Here is a 15969-nt window from a genome sequence, read left to right as displayed (position 1 = left end):
CTGTATTTAAGAAGTAAATAATTCCCAAAAGAGTTATTTTTTTTTCGTTTAATTAGGAGTCAGTATTGAATGGAACCATTAATTGTTCTATCTTATGAATGTTACGAAGAACTAACTCACGATATCTAGGTTTTTAAAGCGGTACAATATGAGCATTAGATTTGAGCTCCAAAGACAGTGTTCTTTTTGAGCGTCTCACTGGTTTCATCTAGAATTGCGAAATCTGTTACTGCCAGCCTTGCCACTAGTACAAGTAACACTGCTCAGTACTTGCCATAGTTTTGCTGGAAATGACTACCGCATATTTACTTTAAGAATGGGTGTTGATAAACGAGTCCGTGGTTACGATCCTACCAGGAATAAGACTCGGAGCACAAAATTCTTGAACAAAATAAAAGCTAAAACCATTTCTTTCATGCTGTCTCAAAGTTACTGTTGTAACCCTGAATGGCGTATATGTAGTTTTTTCTCTTATCCAGCCGTGATCCGTTTAGTTAAAAGCAAGTTTTCGTCAAAACTTGTTAAAAGCAAGTTTTTCAGTTTTTTTTTCATATGGAATTTTTTTGAAATCGTTCAAAAACAATTTTCAAGAGGGCCCCAGAACCCCTTCAAGTGGCGTAGAGGGAGCATTCCAAATTTCAAGTGATGATGCTTTGTATATTCACAGATTTATATTTTTTTCCTTTCAAATTGCCTAGGAGAGCGGAAATATTTTAATAGATAGACTGTAAACATTATATATTGGAGATTTTTAGAGGCCCATTATAGCTTTGGACCCATAATAACCATAACAATAATCATTGGATAGACTGAGCTGGTTATACATAAATAGAATAAACATTATTTATTTAAAAATATTTAATATCTAATAAAACTTATTTAATGGAGTAAAAGGAATAATGGAATAAAACAAATAAAACATATTCAAATGGAATAAATATTTTTTAATAGCACGTGATTTTGTCGTATAATGGTGCCAATTGGATTTGACATTTCAGCAGGACCGTAGCCAGGATTGTTTCGCGGGAAGGGGGTTACAAAAACACCTTTAAGAAGCGCATCAAAATTTTGTTTATATGCATTTTTGTTACCTGTTTACGAGTTTGACAGAAAAAAATTTGGGGGGAAGGAATCAAACCCCCTAGCCTTCTCTTTCCCTGGCTATACCCCTGCGTGGAATATATCACTCTTATTATTATTTTAGTTTTTTTATCACACCGTATAATAGTATAACATGTGGAGTAAAACACGTAAAAAAAACACGATACAAGGAAAGATAAAAACACAGTCGTCTAAAAGTGCGAATTGGAATTGACCCGGAAGATATTATTATTATTTTCCACCGATACTTTGCAATAGTATAACAAGAAGAACATAAGTAAAAAAAAAACATGAAAGAAGGAAACGTAAAAATACGAACATCCAGCACAAACATAATGCACAAAAACACCAACATGAAAAAGGAAAAAAAACAACTGAAAGAGCTTAATAAGGTGGTGAAGGAGAAACATGGTCAATTCTGCTAAAAAAAGTCGAATATTCTGAATAAGAATATAAATCCTCCCCAAATTAAAAATTTGAAACTAGTTAGTCCTCTTAATTGGTTTTGATTTGTCAAACCATTTCAAAATGTCAAATGCCTTGACTTTTGACAAAAAAAAACTTTTTGAATTTTTGATGTTTTTATTTATGATTTTTCACAGATTGTTTTCCGACAAATACACATAATGCACTCATAAACACTCAAATACGCTAAAATAAACGAATGAATGTATAACAATGCACTCAAAAACGCATTCGAGAAAATATTTTTCTCAAATGCCTTTTTGAGAACCTTTGAAGGTTTGTACCAGAGCTGTTCCTAGGGTTAGTGGTACCCTGGGAAAACTTAATTACACTGACCCCTCCCAACTCAAAAATATAAGCAAAAAGAAGCCGAATCAAAGTGAAACATTTTACCAAAGGTGCCAGCCTCCCAGCTGAGCCCTCCCCCCCAGTTACGGTGCCCGGAGCAGCTGCTCCGTTTGCCCTCCCCCTTAAATGACTCTGGTTGGCACAGAATACAAAACCCTGGTCAAGTATTTTATCGCTATCTTCTTTTCAGTACGGACTTGAGATACCAAATGACCCATCTTCGACCCACTACGTCAACGTAAAGTTTTCACCAACTGGAACAACTTACACTTATCCTCATTGGTGTGTTCATTCAAGGTCACCAGTTATCCTTAGACGATTTGATCCAACACCGATTCTTCTAGATTTTATTAATGATGTCAATGAACTACAAATGGGATTGAAGTTAGAAGTGAAAGGATACAAACCAGTGTCTTCTTTTGTTGTAACTGACCAAGTAAGAGTTTATTTCGTTATGTTTTAGTTGTATGTAACTTTTTCCTCTCTGACATGGAGTTTGTACGTTTAAGGAGGGATTGGCATACAAACAAGCTATTGGGAGTAATTTTTGAAGTATTTAAGCAATTACTTTATAAGTTATTTGATTATGTAAATAATTACAGTTATATGGTTATAATTACTAGGTATAATTATAATTATTATATTATTATTACATTATTATTTTCTTATTATTATTATTATGTTATGTAATCAATTTATAATTAGTAAAATCTTAAATTTTATAATCATTTTATAAAAACAAGTCGAAATCCGTGTTGTTTATGGATGGCCTGAAAAAAAGGCTCTGGTATCCGACTGATCTTTAGAATTTGGCATAGACACTTATCCTCGAAGATATAAATAGTTAAGGACGAGCAATAATTAAGGAAATAAAGGAATTTAAATGAACAGTTGATGAATCATCAACCGCTGAAGTAAACCTTGATAAATTCTATCGGCTACTTTTTACATTCATTCGTCCCATTAATAAACTTTTGTCTGTCACAAAACTGAAACGCAACACCACTGCACATACCTACACAGATAATTCAATGTACAGGACATTTTGTGTTACAACTCACAATGCATTATTTCACTGGGTATTAAATTATGTTTTTACTTGTGAAGATCATTTGTATTTGGAAACAGCTGTGTTGTTGGTTTAATTATTTTTTTTTCTTTTAGGTCTTATCGCCAGCATTTCAGAATTTAGCTCACTTGCCGGCAGTGGCAGGACCTTATAGAACTGTTAATCCTCGCCCAACCCTAAAACAGCAAAGTATTTTCGAAATGCTTAAGAATATTAAAAGTCCCACAAAAAATAAAACATCTTCTTTTCAAAGTCATTTTCAACATCAAAATTCACAAACAATGAAAGGAAATGCTCCAGTATTCCAACCTAGTCTTGGCGCAACGTCTTCTTCTCAGAGTGAAGTATGTGCTACTCCGAGTGAAAAAGTGGGGAGAGTCCAGCCATTTGTCAGTGAAACTGAGTCTCAACTAAGAGTTGGCAACATGGCTGATGTGGAACTTAATCGAAAAGAAAGTCATGATGTGATGAACAAAACAGGGTTGCCATCAAAGTATTTTCAGTCTCAATTTATTACTCCTAACTTAAATTCTAAGCCTTGGAGTCCTATTAAACACCCAGAATCAGGTCAAACTATTGCTGATAAAGGTAAAACCAACCATACTTCTAAGGCTGGTACTGAAGCTGATGGTTCTTCAAAATATTTTCTTTCTAAAGCTAATAATTCGAAACTGCCATTCAAACCACGTGATAAAGGCAAACAAACAAAACTTGTACCAACGATTTATATTAAGTCTACAGATAGTGAGAATGTGCGTGAAAATTTGAAGAGTAGTCACATTTCTGAGTCGGAATGGATGAATGAAGTTGAAATCCTGAAAAGTGACGAGATTATCGAAATAGCCACGAGCACTGCAGACAGTATCTACCCGTACCACCCAAGTTTCCCTCAAGGATCTGTTACCCCGTTTCTGTCTCGGGATTATGACTTTATTAGTCAAGTACCCAGTATTGAAAAAGAGTCAGAAAAATCTGTTTCTGATTCAGAGCATTATTTGGAGAAGAATGACAAACCGATGGAAATTCAAGTTAATACAAGCAGTGGTATGCATAAAGAAAGGGTCTTGCCTCACGATGGTGGTTTATCTAGTTCAACTTCTAGCTCAACTCCCAGTAAAGCTTCCCAAAATGTAGTAATCAATAATTTAGTAAATAAGCCTTTGCAATTTTGTCGTAGCTCTGTGAAGCTACAAGTTGACACACGACCTGGCTACACTTCTTCTTCTGGCAAAGTAAATCCATCTCTCAGCTCAAATACCTGTAGAATCCCAGAAGTAAATGAGGCACTTAAGATCATTTCTGGCCCTTTGAAGTCGTCAATTGAAAAGGCTGCGACAAATGAAACTCAGACTCCTTTACCTAATTATGGCTACTCTTGTAGCCAGGGTAATTTGGCGGTTGACTTAAGTGCTTGTGGGACCCCTATTAATTGTGGAGATAAAGGATTCGTCAATGAGGAAGTTAAAGTGAGCTCTGGTTATGTGAAGTCATTAGTTGAGAACGTTACCATGCATAGGACTACAGCATTTCATCGTGCCTTTTCTTCTAGTCAGGATAATTGGACTGTTAACTCAATACCCAATTTAACTCATCACCCTCAAATTGCATCTGATAAAAAACTTATAAAAGATGGGGTCAAATCAAGCCTTGACTCCGTGAAGCCGTCAATTGAGAAAGTTTCAGTAACAATTCAGAATGCGGTACCTTCAAGTTTTATTCAGGGCCACCCAACTTTTAAAGTAAATCCTTGTGGAACTCCTCAAGCTATAGCTAATAATCATTTGGTAAACAAAGTAGTAAGAACTGAATCAAGTTTTATGAAACCATCAATTGAGGAAGGTAGCACCCCTGCAGCTCACAACAAGATTGTTCCTGTTTTTGTCAAAAAGAAAGTAGACTCATCAGCTGTGTTAAAACCAATTGTTGAACACGACCCTAAACCACAGAAACTTATTCCTAGCTTTATGCTGAAAAAGAAACCAACGTATTGTCAAGCTATACGAAAAGATGACAGTGTGAAAAATATGGTTAGAGAAAATGATATAGCTGATAAAACTGTCTCGGTTCAGGGAAAGAGTGATTGTCGAAATGATTTGGATACAAGTAGCAAGTCTGCCATCTGCCTAGAAAAGAAAGTGCCAATTTTTTCCCAAAATAAAATACAAAAACCTATCACGTCTTCACCAGCTTTTTTGAAAAAGCCTGCTCTGGATCTTAAGAAAAAACAGAAAGCTAACAAAGACAGTATAAAAGCAAAAGCCATCCAGTTAGAAACCCCTCTTAACGCTTCAATTGGAAATAAAATGCTTGCATCGTATTTTTATTCACATCCTAAGGGTGTTACAAGTCCACAGATCAACAGTATTACAAGCAAAGTTAATTTGTCCACCACAGAGCCATCTATTTTTGAAAGACTTTCTGAATTGGACCTGAAAAACCCGGCAGAGTTTAAAGAACTGGGGAAGGATTTCGCTGAAACTGGAAAGAAGCGGAAGAAAAATGATAATCAAGTAAGTTTTTTATCAATTTGGTGTACGTGTTATATAAATATCCGAAATTGGTGAATGTCGACATTCACCGCTAAATATCCGAAATACCTCTTTTTCCCCTTGGATCTAGTCAGCGTTGCCAGTCAACTTTTTCAGTTTTGTGGAATTTTTTTAAAATTAGTTTTTTGATCGACAACAAATATTTCAAATTTTCAAGCCTCGACTTGAAAATTTCTGCTCTGCTTGAAAAAAATTGTTATGAAAATTTCTGCTCGATCAGAGGAAAATTATTCCTCCTCCAGAAATGTCTTGTTCTGAGAAATAGATTGATACAGAAGATGTAGTATTAGAAAAATGATAATCAAGTAAGTTTTTTCATGATCTCTCATGCAGGGTTCCCATGGCGTCAATTAAGTTAATAGAGTTGTTCACAGAGTTAATTAACCGTTTTTCTAATATGCTTTCTTCTTCTTTATTATACCGTATTGGAAAAGAAGTTAACTTTGTTTAACTTAAAAAAAAATCAACTAATTTGGTGTACATGTTATATCAATGTCCGAAATTGATGAATGTCAACATTCACCGGCGAATGTCCGAAATACCTTTTTTTCTCCTTAGATCTAGTCAGTGTTGCCAGTCAATTTTTTTAGTTTTATGCAAGGTTTGATGGTGACAGGTTAGATTGGATTTTTAACCCAATTCTGAGATTTATAGCCTAATTTAACCTAGCCCAACCTAACCTTACTTTAAGTTTTACCATCAATTTTGCACAAGACTGAAAAAGCTGATTTGCAAAGAATTGAATCAAAGCAGAGAAAAAGGAATTTTGGACATTCACCAGTGAACGTTGAGATTAATCAGATTTTGAAAATTCACCAGTGGATGTCAAGATTAACCAGATTTTTGACATTTACAGTAACGTTTATGCTAAAAAACTTGCTGTAAGTTTGAAAAGGTGTTAACTCTATTCGTGGGAAATTTTTTTGACTTTATTGAACTTCTATCAGGTATGGTTATGCACAGAGTTTTGACTTGTTTATTGGGACCAAGGGAAACCATTGGAATAAAGCAGTCCCATAAAGGTTGGTTAAGGAGAGTGTTAGTCTCATACAAATTGCTTGATATGGTTTACGCTGTATGAGAATATGCTTTAGAGACCATTGTCTTGAAGCCGCACTGGGATGTTTTCTTTAGAGGCATCTCTACTTTTGGTACGATTTTCTTTTACTATTCTAGAGCATATATGCGTATATGAGTCTGCATAATATAATTAATATAATGTAATGTAATCCATATAGATAGACAGATTTATTCACATGAAAGTCCTATTGGGCCATGGTAACATGGACAAAACAAGCGAAAAAAATAAAACAACAAAATGTAAACTGAAAAAACACTCAAACTGATTAATTGAGAAAATCATCATGATGCCTCATACATACCTGGACGAGCTTTCCGGTATTATTTATATCTAAATAACACCTACTTTTCAAAATTTTCAAAATACGCTAAAGTTTGACACTTTTTCTGATACGCTGACTGTGATGGTGTGATTTTCGTTAAGATTCTATTTCTAAAATAAGGCAAAGAGTCTATTTTCTAAAATAAGGCAAATTTTCTGAGGCTCGTAACATTTGATGGGTAAGACTAAACTTGATGAAACTTATATATTTAAAATCAGCATTAAAATGCAATTCTTTTGAATCGCAAATTCCGGTTTTTAGAGTTTTGGTTACTATTGAGCCGGGTCGCTCCTTACTACAGTTCGTTACCACGAACTGTTTGATAATTCTGTTTCCATAGGATGTAACTCTAGAGCATATGTGCATATGCGTATATAATTCTGTATAATGTTGCTAATATAAGGTAAAATATTTTATATGGAATATAACTTTATATGCATAGGTTGTAATTTTAGAGCATACAGAATTCCATATAATATAGTCAATATAATATGATCGACATAATTTAATTCTATGTGCAGAGTAATGTATAGGAAATGTAGATGGCAGAACGCTACATGAAAGAGTTAAAGTAGGTTAAACCAATAATCTAAGGAATTCAAACATTAACAATACGTTAATTACCATGTGTATGGCCTACTCATTAAAAATTTAATATCTGAGTTTATTTTTTATTTTTTAAAGTCAGATTTCATTTTCACTGTCCTTGGTATGTCAAAACATATCGTTTCAAAACATATTGTTTTGACGATACATATCAAAAATGTATCGTCAAAACATAATTTTGTTATCTCGGAGTCACTGTTTTACAAAAGATTAGCAATGAAATGAAAGAGCTGGTGCGTTAATGGCTTAAAAAACAAAAACAAAAAAAGTTAAGTGCAATAAAGGAGAGAAAGCCACCGTTTTATCCCTTTGATACATAACAAAAAAAACCTTACATTATATATTTGGTAATTTTCTGTAACTTCTGATTAATTAACTAATTGGAAAGAGTCACGTAATGCTGTTCAACGGTTACCCAAAGCAACTATCATTTCGGGTATATCTCACAAGAGAGTATGCGATTTTCATGGTTTATGCCTGTTTTACGACAGGCCCTGGTTCTAGTGATAGAATAAAGATTTTTTGTTGCTTTGTCTCATTACCTAATAGTTATCCTTATTAAACTGGAGCTTACGAGTTTTCTTGTGAGTGCGTAAGATAAGATATTTATTTCAAAAACTCCTATCCCAAGCCCCGAAGTGCTGAATTCGTATTTTGGAGTCAAAACCTCCCCTCTCAAAATAAAATTAAGCATAATAACTAAAAGACTGGTAAACAATGCCAAAAGCAATAATATCGGGTCGACAAAACCATTCATTGGTCAAAAATATTAAGCTGCAAAATGTCAGAAAGTTAAAAAGGTAAAAACTGATAAAACTAAAAAAAAAGAATGAAATAAAATATACATTAAAAAAGTTTGAAAATAGTATATAAAAGGAGGAGGGAACAAAACAAGGAAACGAACATAAAACTTGGGTATCATCAGTACCGAATAACAAAAAACGAAAACTAGTGGTTTGTTCTATCAGTAATGAAGGGGACAAGGGTTTTTCATATCTGGAGGTAAAGAAACGAATGTGGGAAAAGATAGGACGGGTTAAAAAACAATACGTTGTACGTCGAGTTAAAATGGAACCCCCAAAATGAAAAGCAAATTTCTTGCTCATTGCTTTGGTGAAACTAGATTTTGCGTGAAGGAGGGGGGGGGGCACCAAAAGATCTTTACTTTGACATCTGGTCATTAAATAGCCTAAAAAGGTCTACTCTTAGTAATGTAAAACGTCTCTATTATCGTGATCACCACAGAAAACCTCAGAGTAAATTCTTGCAAACTCTATTTTTTGAAATGACTTGTTAGATGGATGCGTGAGAAAACGTTTATTATGACGAGAGCCATTCCATTCGAAATGTCTCCTTGCTGCTCCAGCGAGGAAAAACGAAACTTCGTAAACGAAAAGCAAATTATTTTGTCATTGATTTTGTCGCACTAGGTGAGGGGGTAGATTTTTCCTTTTTTTTATTCCTATATTCACAGTGTCAGGTACATAAACGTATCTGATACGTCTATATTCATTTACCTCGTTCCGGAACCTCGAGGTTTTAAACGTCCACTGAACCTTCTTTTGAAGGAGTCAACAGAGGGATTTGCTGGAATAATATTTCCAGCAATATCGTTCCAGATAGAAGTGCAACTCCGGATGAAGCTGTTCCTAAGGCACTCGACTCTTGGCATGTCCTCCTTTAGATAAGTTGGACCGAGCTGTGTGTATTCGTATCAGCCTTGATGGCTGGAAAAACTGGGATACAGTGTGAGAGCTTTTCTGAGGGAGGTGAATTCATGCACTTGTAGAAAACAGCCATCGATGCCACATTAAGCCTTTAATTTAGAGGCCAGAAGGAGTCATGTCTAGTGGTGTAGCCCGCCCTATTTGCATTTTTTTGGATCTTCTGGAGTGGTACCAACAGCGTTTTCGGAGGACTAGTATATAACGGACATCCATATTCAGCTGTGAGTCTCATGCAGGACTCGTGGAGTGGGATAATCAAGCTGAATGGAACAAGGTTTTTGCACTGAAGAGTTACTCCCAGGTTTCTTTTACAGGAGGTTCTCACCTACCAAGGGGATTTTTCCAAGAGAGATTCGTGGAGAAATGAATCCCCAATAGACGAAGGTCGTCGACTCTCATTATAGTTTCATGTTTGAAGATAAAACTAGGGTGTTCATGTGGTACCTTTGATCGGGTAATAAGAAGCTGCCTTATTTTCGATGCATTGGAATTGATCATGCATACATCAGACCACATTTCAATTTTTAAAGATTCATCTGTAGGGAAAGGATAAAAATATCCTTTTTAGGATTTTAGCCATTAAATAGCCTAAAAAGGCCTATGTTAGAATACTGTCCGCATTTGGAGAGGAGGAGGTTTAAGTCTGTCAATCACTCAGTGCATGGGTAAGTTCATGTTTGGGAAAATTATTCCTCTTCTTCAATGTAAATGTATTAGGCTTCTTTAGGCGAACAATCAAGTAATATATATTTTGCAAGTTAATGCCTTGAAAAAAGTAATTGAAAACCTAATCGTTTTGTATGACGCTGAATATCTATCTGAAACCGACTCATTGAGTGGTCAGGCTACTCATTCAGGCATTCGTTTATATTTGTGTGTAGAATTTAGGGATTAAAGTGAATCCCTTTTGTTGGAAATTATTCATGTTGAAAGCAAAACTTGATTTGCTTTCAATTATTATTTTTTTCCTTATTTATTTAACACGTGTAGTTTTACTATGCGATTTAAACCTGTAATTGATTATGCAATATTGTATGTTAGAGCTTTCAGAACAAAAATAATAAAAAAGGCAAACAAAAAAAAAAGAAAAAAGACCTTAAGTAAAAAAAAAAAATCTTATTTATCCCATAGCAGAATCATTACATGTCAAACTATTTCAAAATTTCAAAGTTTTCAAATCTTCGCATAAGTTAGCATGGGAATTCAGGTAAAAGCTATCTTAGTTAACATTATTTAATTTTAATACGTAATTTTATGCTATGTAATTCGATTAAAGTATTTATAATATGTATTTTTAGAGCTCCCAGAATGAGAATGGATCCAAAAAACCACGTGCCCCACCTAAAATTGCCACAAATGTCAATGTAGAGGAATTGGCGAAACTAGGTCAACTCTCCATAGTGAATGTGCCTACCATCACAGCCTGGCTTAAGGCTAAAGGAATTCAGGTGAAATCAAAAGACAAGCGACAGGATTTGGTTAACAAGGTCCATATATCATTAGGCCTACCCGTTCAGTTTTAATGCTCTTTATTTTAATCTTTCTCATTTTCCTTCTTTTTCTCAATTTCTTCTATCCGTCTCCTCAGTTTATCCGACTGTAATTTTAACAACTAAAGTCTAGATCTAAAACCTAATTGAAGATTTTGAAGAAACAGTGTTGAACCATAATATCTTTGCTTAATAAATTAGGTCGTTGTAGAACATCAATTCACTATACACTGTCTTCTGGTTGTTAACTTTGTTATTTTTAAACCATTTTGATACATTTTTTTTCTGTTCTGTATATTTAGCTTTAATAATTCATTGGTCGATACATGAATTTTTAAACATCGGAATTTTTTTTTCACCATGCTATTTTGTAAGTCGGTTACCAGAGCTGTTGTCTATTTTCAGAGGAGTATTTTCTTGTTGTCTGAACAGAACATAAACTATGCTGGGATAAATATGTATGGTGTTTTTATTGTGAGACACGATTGTAGGGGCGGAGCAAGGGGTGGATTTTGGGATACGTGATCCCACAAGCAGGTTGAAAGTTGCTCTAATTACAGGGTTGAAGCGGCTAAAATTACCGATTGTGGAACCGATTCCTATCGGTTCGATCTTCCCCCCCCCCATCCCCTAAACACTAATTCGGTTCCTATCCCTATAAGATTGATTTCTATATAGATAGCAAGTATAGCCGAGGAGATGCTCTGGTTTCTATTTGCAATTTTGTATATTTTGTTTGTTAATCCTCAAGTGAGTCATTCAGAAGCCAGATTGGTTAAGCCCATAAAAAAGTCGCACATAATTTTGACTTTAACGTGCCAAATATTTTTTGGCAAAGATTTCTTAAATGTTTGTTATTTACTGTTTGTTTTTGGAGTTATAGAGCATATTCTTTTCGTTCTGATATTGGTTCCCCTCCCCGTCTTTTGAAAAAATTGGAATAAGGGGCCTAAAAACGGATTTTTATTACATTTTGTTTATTTCCGATTTTTTGTTTATGTTGGGGTTTGTTGAAAGATATTGTTTAATTTCATACTGGTGTGGACTTAGTCTAATTAATCCATATAATTAGTTTATGCTCTACTATATATTATAATCGTTATATAATATGATTTTTGTATAATCATTTGAAGGCTCACGTAGTTTCAGCATTTTTTATATCAGTCCTTATGATATAAAAGTTAAGATTCATAAAGTTAAATTTCCAAGTTAAGTTTTTAAATCCCGAAAAAGAAATTAAATCACAAAAATTTATCGTTGGGGATGGCCCAAAAACGTTTAATTAGGCCAATAATGTCCTAAGTTTCCTTTTCGTAAAAATTGCTGATGAATACAGTTATTCGCCACGCCAATGATGTCCTAAGTTCTTTATACCAGAGTGTGCTAAACGCCGTTTTATTGAGAATAAAAGAAGAAAATATAAAAGTCTATATTACAGAATTAATAGAAATATAATATTTATTAATTAGCGTGCAGTTGCTGACACTATGTATTCGCCCCGTCCTGATATTTGTCCACTCTCCCTCCTCTCATGAAATTGAAACAAAAGGGCATAGAAACAAATGTTTTCCAATTTTGCTTGCATCTGATCTGTAGGTTGCTTATCGAAGTCCAATTAAATGTGCTTTACCGAGAAAAAAAAAACCGTCAATTTCATCTTTGTCTAGATGATATAATTGTAATATTTACTCAATTGTGTTCGGTTACAGATGCTATAAAACAGGTTATAAATTCACTTAGTTTTTAAAGCCAATTTTAATTGTAATTTCAAACATACCGGTAAAGCAGTTTCTTAGCCGACGGAAACAGTCAAGGCGAAGTTATGTTTTGTTTATATGAAATGAGTTTTAATGCCCTTGTATCGTTTTCGACAGTCCCTATTCTATTTTATCTTGTTTATTTATGTTTGTATTTGTGTTTATATGAAATGAGTTGTAATGCACTTGTATGGTTTTCAATAGTCCCCATTCTATTTTATCTTGTTTATTTATGTTCATATTTATGTTTATATGGAATGAGTTGTAATGCCCTTGTATGGTTTTCGACAGCCCCCATTCTATTTTATCTTGTTTATTTATGTTTATATTTATGTTCATATGTTTATATGAAATGAGTTGTAATACCCTTGTATGGTTTTCAACAGCCCCGTTCTATTTTATCTTGTTTATTTATGTTTATATTTATGTTTATATGTTTATATGAAATGAGTTGTAATGCCCTTGTATGGTTTTCAACAGCCCCCGTTCTATTTTATCTTGTTTATTTAGGTTTATATTTATGTTTATATGAAATGAGTTGTATTGCCCTTGTATGGTTTTCAACAGCCCCCATTCTATTTTATCGTGTTTATTTCTCATTCATTTTCAAGAATGGTTTAGGTAAGCTTAAAAACAGAGCAGAAGACTCGCCAGTTTGGTAAAAAATTAGAAAAAAGTTCAGAAAAAAGGAAACTTACAAAAAAGGTAAAAGAAAATGTTTTTTTCTTTTTTTTTTTTTAGAGGGAGTATCGTTTTTACACCTTTAAGATTTTTCTGACATTTGGTTCTTGATCCTAGAACATAAACCGGGTACAAAACTTGTAATTTTTAATAAGCTCTCTTATCGTAGCTTCGAAGATACAATGAAAATCTCCGTTTATAACTATTTTATTTCTGAAATATTTAATTAGAAATTATTTAAAATGAAGGACTTAGTCCATACTAAGTGAAAAGAGTGCAACGCGAGTTTCATCAGTCATTAATTAATATAATTTTTATGTATTCTTACATATATTATTATAATTAGTACTATTATTATATGTGTGCTTATTATTGGAACTAATTTGGTTGCAATATTTACTGAAATAGGCGCCGTTACAGATGCCATAAGACGTTCGAGTTATAAATTCACTTCATTTCTTAAAGCCGATTTTTATGATAATTGCAGAAATGCAGTTTTTGAGCTTGTATAAACAGACGAAGTGAATTGATATTGTGTATGCACGATAACTACGGGACGTGCGTAAATAAAATAGCACATGTCATAGGTTCAGGTGCATTTTCTGCTATAGAAATGAGTTACCGTGCCCTTGGAAGGGTTCCAACAGTCTACATAGTATTTTGTTGTTGAAGTGGTTTAGATGAGAATAAAAAAGCGCGAAAAGGTCAACATCGCAGCCAAGTCAACATCGCGGGTAAATTATCAGCTAGACTTTCCTACTTTGATAATAAGTATAGAAAAAACTTTATTTTTTTCGGACGAGTATAACCGTTCTTACAGACTTACTGACAGTTTTAATGGTGTGTTTGAACTTAACGTCAGACTACATATGTTGGACATGTTGCCTGTTTCGTAGGCCGTGATCTGCTAATCGTTCTTCAAAAAATAGTGAGCGATTTTAAAAGCTTGAAATCCATGTGTTGATTTGCTTTAGGAATTGATAGCTAAATTAACTGAAGTTGCGTTTGAAATAAAAATAAAATTTTGAAAAAAAGTACAAAGAAAGAGCATTTACAATTTTTCTGTGGCAAGTTTCTTGATCCTAAAGCACAGTATAGATACAAAACTTGTAATAACCATTAAATTTATCTTGCTCAGGAAAGATATCAGAAAAATTCCAGTCTAAGATTATTTCCTTAACGAAGCATGTAGTTAAAAATGATTCATTTAATCAGTTTTTTTGAACAAATTGCCTTAACCTTAAGCTAAATAAATTGAGTGTTAAAAAACCGTCAATTTATCTTAATGTGGCGCATAATTACAAATTACATGCTTTTGGGCTATATGCGCTGTTTCGTTTTTTTTTTTGTTACGAGAGAAAGGGGGCTTGATTCTCAAATCCTCCAGAACAAAGGCAAATTTAGTATAGCAATTCTGGTAATAGCCCATCTTGCAACTTTTCAAGATACTGATATAAATAAATAGAAAGTAAATTTATTTTTAGTTTGATTCAGTGGCTTTAGTTTTCGCCCCAAATATGCTACCTAAACAAGCCTTTCCCACTAAAACTATCAAAAAATTCAGTTGTTTTTTTAAAGCCCAAATTCTGTTTTAATACTAAAAAATTGTTCGATAACTATGGTGAGTTTTTCTTATTTATAAAAAAGTCCCCTCCCCATTCCTTTCTATTCCTTGGCTCTGACCGAAACTGAATTAGTGTTATTTTCAGTTGAGTTTATGTGTTTTAGAACAAAAACCTTATTCACCGATTGAAGTGAGTTTAAATAGTTTTATTTTTGGTATTTAAGTAGTGGTTAACTTATTTTTGTTTTTTCTGCTGCTTTTATTGTAATAAACTTGTTTCCATGATAACGTTGGATTTTAGTCATGTCTGTTCGTTTATTTTTTCTGAATGTTGAAATAGTATCTTGGGTACTTGTTAATTAAAGGAAAAACAGAAGAGAAATTTGCTGGATGTAAGATTTGATAAAACTGGTTTCATAGCCACAAACACAGATGACGGGTGACAGAATGCATTGAACTTCTATTATTTGTGTAGGGTGTTCCACCCCCAATTATTATTGGGGGTGGGGGTAAGGTTAGGTTGTGCTGTCCAAATACTTTACCCAGACTCCTCCCCCCTAGTGTGAAAATACATAGCCCGAATTATATTATTATATAAACTAAAGGTTAAATGTAGGCTATATTTCATTAGGAATAATGTAACTTCCCTTCTTGGGCGTGTTTCATATAATCAATAAGTACCGTATCTTTTTTTACAAGTTGTATTAAGGTACAAAAGATTTATATCAAACAGTTCGTGGTAACGAACTGTAGTGAGGAGCGACCCGGCTCAATAGTAACCGAAACTATAAAAAACGGAATTTAAAAACCAATAGTTACATCAAAATAATCATATTTTTGTGCTGATTTTAAATATATAAGTTCCATCACGTTTATTGTTACCCATCAAAAATTTACGAGCCTGAAAAAATTTGCCTTATTTTAGAAAATAGGGAGAAACACCCCCTAAAAGTCATTGAATCTTAACGAAGATCACAGCACCAAATTCAGTTTGTCAAAGAACCCTGCTGTAGTAGTTTCAAGCTCATATTTACACAAATGTGGAATGCCAGAAGACAGATCACGGATGCGTGTTTTTTTTTCCCAGAGGTGATCGTATCGACCCAGTAGTCTTACAATGTCGCGAGAGGGCTCATTTCAATGGAAATTAAAAGTTCTAGTGCCCTTTTTAAGTGACCAAAAATTGGAGGGCACTTAGGCCTCCTCCCA

The 15969-nt window shown here is 33.8% G+C and overlaps 1 protein-coding gene across 1 annotated transcript; it reads left to right on the top strand.

Annotated features, from left to right (window-relative positions):
• The first annotated feature begins 2071 nt into the window (after positions 1–2071).
• LOC136036045 (uncharacterized) lies at positions 2072–14230 on the top strand. The gene is made up of 3 exons (XM_065717980.1): positions 2072–2350; positions 3079–5493; positions 10567–14230. The coding sequence occupies exons 1-3, from the start codon at positions 2288–2290 to the stop codon at positions 10789–10791; spliced, it is 2703 nt and encodes a 900-aa protein (XP_065574052.1). The 5' UTR covers positions 2072–2287; the 3' UTR covers positions 10792–14230.
• The last annotated feature ends 1739 nt before the right edge of the window (positions 14231–15969 follow it).

The sequence above is a fragment of the Artemia franciscana genome, chromosome 15 (genome assembly GCF_032884065.1).
Source record: "Artemia franciscana chromosome 15, ASM3288406v1, whole genome shotgun sequence".
Lineage (NCBI taxonomy): Eukaryota > Metazoa > Arthropoda > Branchiopoda > Anostraca > Artemiidae > Artemia > Artemia franciscana.
This window is presented reverse-complemented; position numbering and strand designations above follow the sequence as displayed.

What these genes read in the sequence shown, in the direction of transcription:
- LOC136036045 (XM_065717980.1), top strand. Translation starts at nt 2,288, where the DNA reads ATGGGATTGAAGTTAGAAGTGAAAGGATACAAACCAGTGTCTTCTTTT. An exon ending in CTTTTGTTGTAACTGACCAA is followed by an intron (nt 2,351 to 3,078) that starts GTAAGAGTTTAT and finishes TTTTTCTTTTAG; the next exon opens with GTCTTATCGCCAGCATTTCA. An exon ending in GGAAGAAAAATGATAATCAA is followed by an intron (nt 5,494 to 10,566) that starts GTAAGTTTTTTA and finishes ATGTATTTTTAG; the next exon opens with AGCTCCCAGAATGAGAATGG.